The following is a 12,856-nucleotide window of genomic DNA, read 5'->3' on the forward strand; positions in this document are numbered from 1 at the left end:
TAACAGGATAGAAAACTAATGCCAGTCATCACCCTGTTTTGTATTGATACGGTTCTTGCTACAATTTGTACAGATGAGGAGTTTGATGTACAGTGTAGGTTTGTTTCAAGGCTTGAGGTACAGTACAGGTTTGTGTCTTTTTCTGCCATCTGTTTTATAGGCATAGCAGTAGCATTGAATATTCTATCTAACAATACAACCTTGCCAATAGCCTTGGTCCTACGTTTCATGCATCACACAGTATTCTTCAGTGTGTTAAAGGTCATTGACCTCATGCTATGACATGCTTCTACGTGGGTAGTAGTATCCTGTCTGATGATGAGGCAGTGGACATGTTTTTCTTGAAACAGCTGAAAGGATTTCACTGTTGCTGATTTGAAAGCGTTAGAGCACATCAAGAAAAATAATCATGTGGCTTGGAAAAACATGTCTGTCTCCTCATTTCTTAGAATAGATTAAACTGAATCTGTGAACACAATGTTGTGTCAGTCAGTGTCAGTCTATGTAATGTGTATCACTATGAGCAACCAGCTGTGTTTGCGTAACAGTTTTAATAGATGTGGTCTTTGGAAATATAATGCAAAAAGGGTTAGTCACAGTCAGCCCTGAGTACGTTGAGATGACTACTGTAGAGAGGAACCGTATCACTTCCTGTCCAATTCACTCTCCTATTGGATGAGAGCAGTTGTGGGTGGAAGCAGGAGAATGTATGTTAGCTCTTTGTGAGTGCAGCTGAGTTAACGAAAAACCTGAGACAGGGAGTGAAGAATAAACATCTTGTGTCGAATAAACAATATCTCGACCAGGCTTTTTGTTTAAGGAAAGAGGAAGAGGTGTTGTTAGCGTACTTCAGAACAGTAGGTAAGGTAACCAATTTCTTCTCTCGTTCATTCTACCGAAAGGTTTACACTGTTTCGATCTGCTCATCACTGGTGTAGTGTTTTTCAGAAGTGTGTGCATGTGTTAATTTTCTAAAGCCATTCAGACCATCTCTGAATTACCCCTCTTTTCAGGGGTAAATGGTCTTTCCTCTGACTGTTTTAGGCTCTCTGAAAATTATGATTCTGTTTAAAGAGCTGATACACCTGATAACAGATATCATTTCAATTAAGAGCAACAAAGCGGTTGGAAGATTTTTTTTGGGGGGGCATCATATCAAATGTAGAAATATAATATATTTAGAATGTAGATCATTTCTTCTCACTGAAGAAGATGTACTGATTGAAGGAGGAATTTGTCTTGGCTGATTCCTTCTGGGGTTGTGATGCCTGGGCCTCGTGTGCCTATGTAGTAAATGGGATTAGGCCAGATCAGTGGCACATGAGCAGTATAAGCCACTCACAGGCAGCATCCTGTGTGCTAAAGCACTTGAGCCTTCATTACTGTCTGGAGGGATGTCAAGTCACACAAGCATTCACCATCAGGGTAACGTAGCAGATCATGATTCAAGCATGACGTGGCCTTTCTATCATTTGAAGTTATGATCCTGTCTAGACATGCTCAGCTGCTAGTTATAGTATCTGCAGCAAGATCAATTAGATAACATTTTTAATGGAATGTAGGTCTGATGTTTTGGGCACTTTTATTACATTTTGAGTTGACCTGAAATGTTCCCCTTATCTTTGATGTCAAGCTGCCCTCCATTAGACTACATTGTATTATAAGTGATTTGATCTAAATGTTTTACTGGATAGTGGAATGGGATTTTTGTTTAGGCTTGGTTGAAGTCCAGATTAACCTTTGGTACCCTTTTTACCCTTTCCAGTGTGCTGGTTAGTGTTAGTTTCATCTTTTATTTTACTAGGGAAGTCAGTTAAGAACAAATTCTTATTTTCAATGACTGCCTTTCAATGACGGCCTAGGAACAGGGGCAGAACCATAGATTTTTACCTTGTCAGCTCAGGGATTCGATCTTGCAACCTTTCGGTTACTAGTCCAATACACTAACCACTAGGCTACCTACCACATCTGCACTGTTCTTTAAGTAAATGTGTGCATACAGTTGTATGGTTTGTTTAACTTTGTAATCATTGGTTTTTGTTTGACATGCATTTTAAAGTGTGAAAACCCCAGGCTGTATCACTCTGTTACAGTGGAATTGCCCTCTTGCCAGTTGCCTCCTTGGAGAATCTTGCACAAAGAAATGTGTTCTTTGGCTTACATGGAAATGTCTCTGGTTTGCACAAGGAGGTCGTTTTCGGTGAAGTCATTTGGGTTTGCCCCGTTTTCATGGGAAAAGACTGGGTGATGCACATACGCCATGACAGTGATCGAGGTTAGAATGTAGACGTATGTCAAAAGAGTTGCCAAGTGGCACCAGAAATGTGGCAGTAGTAAGAAGGTAAAAGCCAAGTATCAAAATAAGACAGAAAATGACTACTTAAATGTTTTAAAATGTTAAGTAAGATTTCATGTATGCTGTCTCTGTCATCTAACCTCACCTCTTTGGCTTCTTAACCACTCTGCTGAACTCTGCGTCTTTGTATTTCAGTCTCTTCATTTACAACATTCCTAGGGTAGACCGACTGAGCTATTTATTAACAACCTGTGTTGCTCATTCGGATTATTCTACCTTATAAAATGTCCTGTCTTAACCAAGGCACCATCAATTGGCATAAATACATACAGGCACTCTTTCAGATTTTTTAAAACACAGACCTAACATTCTTCCAGTTCTGGGAAATGACTGCACACTGCAAGCATCAATTATAGATAAGATAAAAGGTAGTGAAATCTGAAGTGATGTTAACCAGACATGGGCCTAGATGTTTGTGTACAGATACAGTGGTCAGTGCAGTGCTCCAGTGAAACTCAGCTATTTTGTGCAGCAATATTTACCGGCGGTACGGTATGTGTTAAATACCATAGCTGCTTCTTCTTTGACGCCTCCAACCCCCAATAATACAACTTCTGGGTTTGGTGTGTTGCAATGTATGAATTGGCATGAAATGCATACAAGAAGGCTTTTTGAAAATAAATCAAGTACTTTTGGCTAGTCTATAAATTAGATGTTGTATTATGCTTGTGGCTACTGGCTAGCTCCTAGCTATTGCTTCAATATGACTAATCTTGGTTAAGTTCTGGGTCTATACGTGTTAGAAGTGAGTAATTCACCTGTGTTCAGCTTCTCCCCTTCCTGATATGTCCAAATAGTCAGTGAAGAAAACCCTGGAACACTGGAACTACTGTTGCTCGTTATCCTACGCATTCCATCCCGCCGCAACAGATTCTGTCCACAAGAGATTACAATATGACTAACATACTTCTCTTTCTCCATGTATTTTCTTCAACTGTGCTCAACAATTCTGGACCAATCACCCTGCTATAGAGCTAGCAACACAGACCTCTTGTGTCAAGCCTTTCCATTGAACCGTCTGGGTGCATGTGCTGCTACCTGTCCAATCTGTAATTACCGCAACCTGCTTTGGCAACCTTTCCATGACCTGAAAGCTGAGCCGCCTGAACTCTCCCTGAAGCAGACGCTTCTCCCTCAAGTCTCTTTTTCTCTCCACTTCTGCCTCACCTTCAACCATGAGGTTCAAAGTAGACATGCATTACATAGTGTTCTCGCCTGTGTATCTGTTGATGTGGCTGTACACGCTCATCACGTTTATCCCATGGTATTTCCTCACTGATGCTGGGAAGAAGAAAACCATGGCAAAGAGAGAGAAAGCCAAGTCCACCACAGGCAAAGCAGAGGGCCCCTATCGTTGTGTGGAGAACTTTGACAACCTGGCCCGGGAGGACTTTGAGGGAAAGGACACTCTAGACAAGCTGTTTGAGCATGCAGTGCAGCGCTTCGGCAACACAGACTGCCTGGGCACCAGGGAGCTCCTAAATGAGGAGAACGAGACGCAACCCAGCGGCAAAATCTTTAAGAAGGTAGAGTGATCACACACACATCTCACCAGGAACCAATTATTGCAGTCAAGGTTCTGCCAAATAAGTTAGAAAAGTTATGCAACCTGAAGCAAGTCGGTGTAACTTCATATAACAATCCTAGATTAAGTCTCTTCTTGTAGAGTTATTAAATCAAATGTCATAAATATATGACTTGACTCTCCAGTGTGATATATACCCCTGTGAACTGAAGGCCCTTAGTAGAACCAACCCTAATGGCCTGTTTCTGTACTCTCTCCTCTGCTGCAGCTGATCCTGGGGGAGTACAGGTGGCTGTCCTATGACGAGGTGGATCAGATCATCAGTCATCTAGGTAGTGGACTGGCAGCCCTGGGCCAGCAGCCCAAGAGTACCATCGCTATCTTCTGTGAGACACGAGCAGAGTGGATGATCACTGCACAGGCCTGCTTCAGACGCAACTTTCCATGTAGGCATTGACCCAACACACTTCCCTGTTTGAGAATGGCACATAAAGTTCCACTAGTTTACATTATAAATATATTTCCTGTTAGGACAGCAATATTTGTGAAAACATTGTGTTTGTGTGCATGTGAACAACATGTTTGGTTGTGTTGCAGTGGTCACACTGTATGCCACCCTGGGGGAGGAGGCAGTGGCCTATGGCCTAAATGAGTGTGGGGCCACTCACCTGATCACCAGCACAGAGCTACTGGAGACTAAACTCAAGGTAAGAGTCATTAGGGGAAATGCATGGTTCAGATTCTAGCCTAACTACACACTGCTGTTCTCAGCTCCTCTATCTGTGGAAAAGAGAGCTATGTTTTTAGACAGTATGTGTGCAATCACCTCTGTAGATCAAGGAAGATTTTAAAATTAGCCATGGGGTGTTTGTGTGTGAACTGAGGTGTGTCATTGGTGAAAATGGCGCCGGAGAAGATGGCTGACGTTTTACGTGCTCCTAACCAACTGTGCTAGTTTGTTTGTTTACATAATGTTGCTGCTACTGTCTCTTATGACTGAAAATAACTCCTGGACATCAGAACAGCGATTACTCACCTCGAACTGGAAGAAGCTTTTTTCCTTTAACGAGTCCAACAAGTCCGACACGAAGGATATAGTGCTTTCCCAGGAACAGGCCCAAATCCCTGTCATTTGCGTGAAAAAAATATGGAGAAAAGGGGGCGGAGGTCAGGTAGCCTTCTGAGAATTCGTAGGTTGAGCGAGTAAACCTCCACTGCCATCCGCTCTATTGGCCAACGTGCAATCATTGGAAAATAAAATCGAGGACCTACGATTAAGATTATCCTACCAACGGGACATTAACTGTAATATCTTATGTTTCACCGAGTCGTGGCTGAATGACGACATGGATAAAATAGACCTGGCGGGATTGTCCATGCACCGGCAGAACAGAGAAGCTTTGTCTGGTAAGACGAAGGGTGGGGGTGTGTGTCTATTTGTTAGCAACAGCTGGTGCGCGATGTCTAATATTAAAGAAGTCTCGAGGTTTTGTACCTTTATTATAAGCTGTAGACCACACTATCTACCAAGAGTTGTCATCTATATTATTCGTAGCCGTCTATTTACCACCGCAAACCTAAGACCGCACTCAACCAACTATATAAGGCCATAAGCAAACAAGAAAATGCTCATTCAGAAGTGGCGCTCCTAGTGGCCGGGGACTTTAATGCAGGAAAACTTAAATCCGTTTGACCTAATTTCTACCAGCATGTCACATGTGAAACCCAGAGGGAAAAAAACTCTAGACCACCTTTACTCCACACACAGAGATGCATACAAAGCTCTCCCCTGCCCTCCATTTGGCAAATCTGACCATAATTATATCCTCCTGATTCCCGCTTAAAAGCAAAAATTCAAGCAGGAAGTACCAGTGACTCGCTCAATACGGAAGTGGTCAGATGCCGCGGATGCTACGTTACAGGACTGTTTTGCTTGCACAGACTGGAATATGTTCCGGGATTCATCCAATGGCATTGAGGAGTATACCACCTCAAGTCACCAGCTTCCTCAATAAGTGCTTTGATGACCTCGTCCCCACAGTGACCGTACGTACATATCCCAACCAAAAGCCATGGATTACAGGCAACATCCACATCGAGCTAAGGGAGCGGGACACTAATCCGGACACTTATAAGAAATCCCGCTATGCCCTCAGACGAACCATCAAACAAGCAAAGTGTCAATACAGGATTAAGATTGAATCCTACTACACCTGTTCTGACGCTCGTCGGATGTGGCAGGGCTCGAATACTATTACGGACTATGAAGTGAGCTGCCCAGTGACGCGAGCCTACCAGACGAGCCAAATGCCCTTTTATGCTCGCTTCGAGGCAAGCGACACTGAAGCATGCACGAGAGCACCAGCTGTTCTGGACGACTGTCTGATAACTCTCTCGGTAGCCGATGTGAGCAAGACCTTTAAACAGGACCTGTACTCAAAGCATGCGCGGACCAGCTGGCAAGTGTCTTCACTGACACTTTCAACCTCTCCCTGACTGAGTCTGTAATACCTACATGTTTCAAGCAGACAATAATAGTCCCTGTGCCCAAGGAAGCGAAGGTAACCTGCCTAAATTATTACCACCCCGAAGCACTCACGTCGGTAGCCATGAAGTGCTTTGAAAGGCTGGTCATGGTTCACATCAACAGGATCCTCCCGGATACCCTAGAGCCACTCCAATTCGCATACCGCCCCAACAGATCCCCAGATGACACAATCTCAATCGCACTCCACACTGCCCTTTCCCACCTGGACAAAAGGAACACCTATGTTAAATAAAATGTTATTGGTCACGTACACATGGTTAGCAGATGTTAATGCGGGTGTACTGAAATGCTTGTGCTTCTAGTTCCGACAGTGCAGTAATATCTAACAATTTCCCAACAACCACCTTGTATACACACAAGTGTAAAGGAATGCATAAGGATATGTACATATAAATATACATGGATGAGCGATGGCAAGATGCAGTAGATGGTATAGAGGACAGTATATACATATGAGATGAGTAATGTAGGGTATGTAAACATTATATAAAGTGGCATTGTTTAAAGTGACTAGTGATACATTTTTTTTTACATCCAATTTGTAATTATTAAAGTGGCTAGAGATTTGAGTCAGTATGTTGGCAGCAGCCACTCAATGTTAGTGATGGCTGTTTAACAGTCTGATGGCCTTGAGATAGAAGCTGTTTTTCAGTCTCTCGGTCCCTGCTTTGATGCACCTGTACTGACCCCACCTTCTGGATGATAGCGGGGTGAACAGGCAGTGGCTCGGGTGGTTGTTGTCCTTGATTATCTTTTTGGACTTCCTGTGACATCGGGTGGTGTAGATGTCCTGGAGGGCAGGAGAATGCTGTTAATTGACTACAGCTCAGCTTTCAACATCATCGTGCCCACAAAGCTCATCACTAAGCTAAGGATCCCTGGACTAAACACCTCATTTTGAAACTGGATCCTGAACTTCCTGAAAGGCCACCCCCAGGTGGTAAGGTTAGGCAACAACACGTCTGCCACTCTGGTCCTCAACACTGGAGTGTGTACATAGTCCCCTTCTGTAACATTCCAATTAAAAGCACATTTGCGCTTCCATAATATGCATGATCAAATGATCGCATTGAACAGGGCAGCTCATTCATTCGCAGTGGTTACTCACGGCTGGCGAATTCTAGGAGTTCAAATCCTTCCAAGCGAGCTGTCCTTACGATCCGAATGCAATTACAAATAGAACAATATCCAGCGTGTGTCCGAACCGGAGATTTCCTTCCGATAGTAATCCTTCCCGAAGTTTTTTGACTTGAATGTAGTGGCTTCCTTTCGTCTTTACCATAGCTGCTGCCCAAGCCTGAAGCGGGGTTGTTTGGTACGCATACAGTCCTCACTCAAGGTTTCCAAACGGCCAAACATTCAATGACATCCAGGGATATGGCGCAACAAAAATGTTTATTCTTCGTATATCTAACAAATAAATGATTCTCCAATCAACTTAAAGCATAGAATACTTGATATGGAAAATACATATTATGACCTGTCTGTATGGTCAAAAAACGATACCGCTCCCGCATCTAGCAAGGACTCTCCCCCTCCCGAAGGCCCAACTTCCTGCCTTTATCCTAACACACTTACCACAATACAATGAATAGGCAAGAGGGGGGGGGCAAAAACTAAGTTACACTAACAACAAATGAATATATCTCAATCAGGTAAATATAAATCAAAGGTACGTACCTAATATTTCATCATTTACATTCATATTTAATATATTTACACAAATATACATGGAGCTCCATATGTTCGGTCTTTTATACAAATATGTCCAAATCGGCTCTAACACTCCCTGTTCACCCACGACTCCGTGGCCAAACACGACTCCAACACCATCATTAAATTTGCTGATGACACAACAATGGTAGGCCTGATCACACAACACTGAGACAGCCTATAGGGAGGTGGTCAGAGACCTGGCAGTGTGGTGCCAGGACAACAATCTCTCCCTCAATGTGAGCAAGACAAAGGAGCTGATCGTGTACTACAAGAAAAGGTGGGCCGAACAGGCCCCCATTAACATCGACAGTGCTGTAGTGGAGCGGGTCGAGAGTTTCAAGTTCCTTTGTGTCCACATCACCAACAAACTATCATGGTCCAAATACACCAAGACAGTTGTGAAGAGGGCACGACAAAACCTTTTGTCCCTCAGGAGACTGAAAAGATTTGGCATGGGTCCCCAGATCCTAAGAAATTCTACAGCTGCATCATCGAGAGCATCCTGACCGGTTGCATCACCGCCTGGTATGGCAACTGCTCGGCATCTGACCGTAAGGCGCTACAGAGGGTAGTGTGTACGGCCCAGGCCAAGCTTCCTGCCATCCAGGATCTATATAACAGGCGGTGTCAGAGGAAAGCCCAGAAAATTGTCAAGACTCCAGTCACCCAAGTCATAGGCATTCTAGTACCGCACGGCAAGCGGTACCGGAATGCCAGGTCTAGGACCAAAAGGCTCCTTAACAGCTTCTACCCCCAAGCCATAAGACTGCTGAACAATTTATCAAATGGCCACCAGACTATTTATCAAATCATCAAATGTATTTATATAGCCCATCTTACATCAGCTGATATCTCAAAGTGCTGTACAGAAACCCAGCCTAAAACACCAAACGGCAAGCAATGCAGGTGTAGAAGCACGGTGGCTAGGAAAAACTCCCTAGAAAGGCCAAAACCTAGGAAGAAACCAGGTTATGAAGGGTGGCCAGTCCTCTTCTGGCTGTGCCGGGTGGAGATTATAACAGAACATGGCCAAGATGTTCAAATGTTCATAGATGACCGGCATGGTCAAATAATAATAATCGAGGGTGCAACAAGTCAGCACCTCAGGAGTAAATGTCAGTTGGCTTTTCATAGCCGATCATTAAGAGTATCTCTACCGCTCCTGCTGTCTCTAGAGAGTTGAAAACAGCAGGTTTGGGACAGGTAGCACGTCCGGTGAACAGGTCAGGGTTCCATAGCCGCAGGCAGAACAGTTGAAACTGGAGCAGCAGCATGACCAGGTGGACTGGGGACAGCAAGCAGTCATCATGCCAGGTGGTCCTAGGGCTGAGAGAGAGAGAGAGAGAGAGAGAGAGAGAGAGAGAGAGAGAGAGAGAGAGAGAGAGAGAGAGAGAGAGAGAGAGAGAGAGAGAGAGAGAGAGAGAGAGAGAGAGAGAGAGAGAGAGAGAGAGAGAGAGAGAGAGAGAGAGAGAGAGAGAGAGAGAGAGAGAGAGAGAGAGAGAGAGAGAGAGAGAGAGAGAGAGAGAGAGAGAGAGAGAGAGAGAGAGAGAGAGAGAGAGAGAGAGAGAGAGAGAGAGAGAGAGAGAGAGAGAGAGAGAGAGAGAGAGAGAGAGAGAGAGAGAGAGAGAGAGAGAGAGAGAGAGAGAGAGAGAGAGAGAGAGAGAGAGAGAGAGAGAGAGAGAGAGAGAGAGAGAGAGAGAGAGAGAGAGAGAGAGAGAGAGAGAGAGAGAGAGAGAGAGAGAGAGAGAGAGAGAGAGAGAGAGAGAGAGAGAGAGAGAGAGAGAGAGAGAGAGAGAGAGAGAGAGAGAGAGAGAGAGAGAGAGAGAGAGAGAGAGAGAGAGAGAGAGAGAGAGAGAGAGAGAGAGAGAGAGAGAGAGAGAGAGAGAGAGAGAGAGAGAACTTAAATTCACACAGGACACCGGATAATACAGGAGAAGTACTCCAGATATAACAGACTGACCCTAGCCCCCCGACACAAACTACTGCAGCATAAATACCGGAGGCTGAGACAGGAGGGGTCAGGAGACACTGTGGCCCCACACCCTTCCATTTATTTTGAACACTGCGGCTACTCACTGTTTATTATTTGGGCTCCAGAGTGGCGCAGCGGTCTAAGGCACTGCATCTCAGTGTTAGAGGCATCACTACAGACACCCTGGTTTGAATCCAGACTGCATCACAACCGGCAGTGATTGGGAGTCCCATAGGGCGATGCACAATTGGCCCAGCGTCGTCCGGGTTTGGCCAGTGTAGGCCGTCATTGTAAATAAGAATTTGTTCTTAACTGACATGCCTAGTTAAATAAAGGTGAATGTATTTTAAAAAAAGAAAAGAAAAAGTTACATCTATATATAGTGACTTTACCCCTACCTACATGTACAAATGACCTCGACTGACCTGTAACCCTGCACACTGACTCGGTACCGGTACCCCCTGTATATTGCCTCGTTATTGTTATTTTATTGTTTTTATTTTATTTTATTAACTTTATTTTATTTGGTAAATATTTGATTTACCAAATAAACTCTTCTTGAACCGCACTTGATTTAAGAGCTTCTAAGTAAGCATGTGACTTACCGTGAAATGCTTACTTTACAAGCCCTTAACCTATAGTGCACCTACACTTGTTGTATTCAGCGCATGTGACAAAGTTTGATTTGAAAAACAAACACTGATGTCATTGAAACTTGAATGAACCCTAAAGGCATTTAGGACACGAGAGCTGAGATTATTCATGTCTAGACAAAGATGTCTTCCTGTGTCTTTGACAGAGTATTTTGCCAGAAATGCATAACCTGAAGCACGTTATCTATGTGGACAACAAGAGCATCAGAAGGACGGGTTACCCAGAGGGCATTCAGATCCACAGCATGCAGGCAGTACAAGAGCTGGGAGCCAAACCTGACAACTGTACGTGGAAACATCAACAAAACTATGCATGTACAAAACACACAGGTCACACTGTTGGGTCACCCTGTCCCATGTTAAACAGTGTTTGCGCTGAACTTGAGTTTACATATGGCTCAGATGGCATTGTAGAGATGGAAAAATGTCTAAGCAGCTTGTGAAGTATAATATGCACATATGCTGGCAGTTTAGTTTAGTCCCACAATGTCGTAAAGAATGTTTGTACTGTCCTGAACTGTACCATTTATTTTCTAAGCATTATTAAGTGACGTGTCCCCCTGTGCTCCTGGCAGTGAGTATAGCTGTGCAGCGGCCCCAGCCCACAGACCTGGCTGTGGTCATGTACACCAGCGGCTCCACAGGACAACCCAAAGGAGTCATGATCATCCACAGCAATCTTATTGCTGGCATGACGGGCCAGTGTGAGAGGATCCCAGGCCTGGGGTGAGCAGAGCACTCTACCACAGGGCTTCTAGTATCTAACCACCATTTAACTAGGCTGGTCTCTGCATCTGACATGGGGATTTGACGCAATGTTTTAAAGACAGCAGACAAACAGTGTAATGTGCTCATGATAACCGTGCCTAAACTTATTTACTCATGCGATCTTCCTCAATTTGATAATTAGACAGTATTGTCAAAGTGCATAACCACTTATTTTTGTATAATGTTGTGCATGGTTACAGACATTGAAGATGTTCTCTCATCTTCATATTGCTTACAGTAGTGTGATGTGTTTGTGCCCATATGCAGGCCGAAGGATACCTACATTGGCTACCTGCCTCTAGCTCATGTGCTGGAGATGACTGCTGAGATCTCATGTATGACGTATGGCTGCAGGATTGGCTACTCTTCCCCACAAACACTCTCTGACCAGGTAATAGACTCAGCAGTTTGATATAAAGAGATCTTTTCTTATGGATTTGTTTTATGATACTGCAAAGTGGGCAACAATCTAATGTTATTTTTATTGCTTCTCTTTTGCAGTCAACAAAAATCAAGAAAGGCAGTAAGGGAGACTGCTCTGTGTTGGGGCCTACTCTGATGGCAGCTGTTCCGGTAAGAACGAACATCCTTCCTTAATCTTTTTGCTTATCACTGATTTGTTAGTGTTTTATAAAATATGGATGTGCATGGTTATCTGAACGGACGTAGTATTCTAATACTTGTGTGAGTGTAATGTTATAGGCCAATTTGAACCTAACAGTTTTTTCTAAGTTAAATGTAAATATCTATGTGACTTTGTTACATACAAGGATAGACCATGTTATTAATTTAATAAAACAAACCTTTCAGTGTAGTTATTATGATGTGCACACCATAAAAAGACCTGTAGACCATCCATTGCCTTCACGTAGCTTGTTGGCCAATCATGGCAAAGAGGTTCAATGTGTTGTGAAAGTTCAATAATGCAATGCAAGATGGAATGAATTACAAGTTAGTGAAATGAGAAGGTGTAGGCTACAATGAGCAACCAACAGGTAGGCTGTTTTATCTGAATGGGGCTGTGCAGCATGTGGACTCTGTTAGATTAGCTAGCTTCTCTAGGCTTCTCCCAGCCCTTGATCATGACTCTGCTCCATTACATTACACATAAGTCATTGGACGAAGGCGTCTTCTGTACGGGGGAGTTTTGTTAAGAGCCCTGACGTTCGGTCTGAACATTAACACACATCGCTTGAGGTACGGTTTTGGAAGCATAACGACCTTTATTTCATATCCGCAAGAAATCATTTTCAAGAAACAGACAGTTGAAATTGATACACACCTTTTGATGTGCTAGGCACCTCCAGTCAAGACAGAC

The 12,856-nt window shown here is 43.8% G+C and overlaps 1 protein-coding gene across 4 annotated transcripts in view; it reads left to right on the plus strand.

The window, feature by feature from the left end:
* The window catches only part of LOC109892650 (long-chain-fatty-acid--CoA ligase 4), a 36,683-nt gene that overhangs the window by 17,185 nt on the left and 6,642 nt on the right, over nucleotides 1–12,856 (plus strand). For 2 of the 4 annotated variants that reach the window (XM_020485340.2, XM_020485339.2), the window contains exons 2-8: nucleotides 3,329–3,882; nucleotides 4,150–4,327; nucleotides 4,479–4,588; nucleotides 10,917–11,055; nucleotides 11,346–11,496; nucleotides 11,806–11,929; nucleotides 12,040–12,111. In XM_020485340.2, the coding sequence (XP_020340929.1) occupies nucleotides 3,532–3,882; nucleotides 4,150–4,327; nucleotides 4,479–4,588; nucleotides 10,917–11,055; nucleotides 11,346–11,496; nucleotides 11,806–11,929; nucleotides 12,040–12,111 (1,125 nt within the window). In that variant the 5' untranslated portion in view covers nucleotides 3,329–3,531. The remainder of the gene's footprint in view (nucleotides 1–3,328; nucleotides 3,883–4,149; nucleotides 4,328–4,478; nucleotides 4,589–10,916; nucleotides 11,056–11,345; nucleotides 11,497–11,805; nucleotides 11,930–12,039; nucleotides 12,112–12,856) is intronic. The other 2 variants (XM_020485343.2, XM_020485342.2) reach the window with 2 other exon arrangements.

The sequence above is a fragment of the Oncorhynchus kisutch genome, linkage group LG6, assembly GCF_002021735.2.
Source record: "Oncorhynchus kisutch isolate 150728-3 linkage group LG6, Okis_V2, whole genome shotgun sequence".
NCBI classification, from domain to species: Eukaryota; Metazoa; Chordata; class Actinopteri; order Salmoniformes; family Salmonidae; genus Oncorhynchus; species Oncorhynchus kisutch.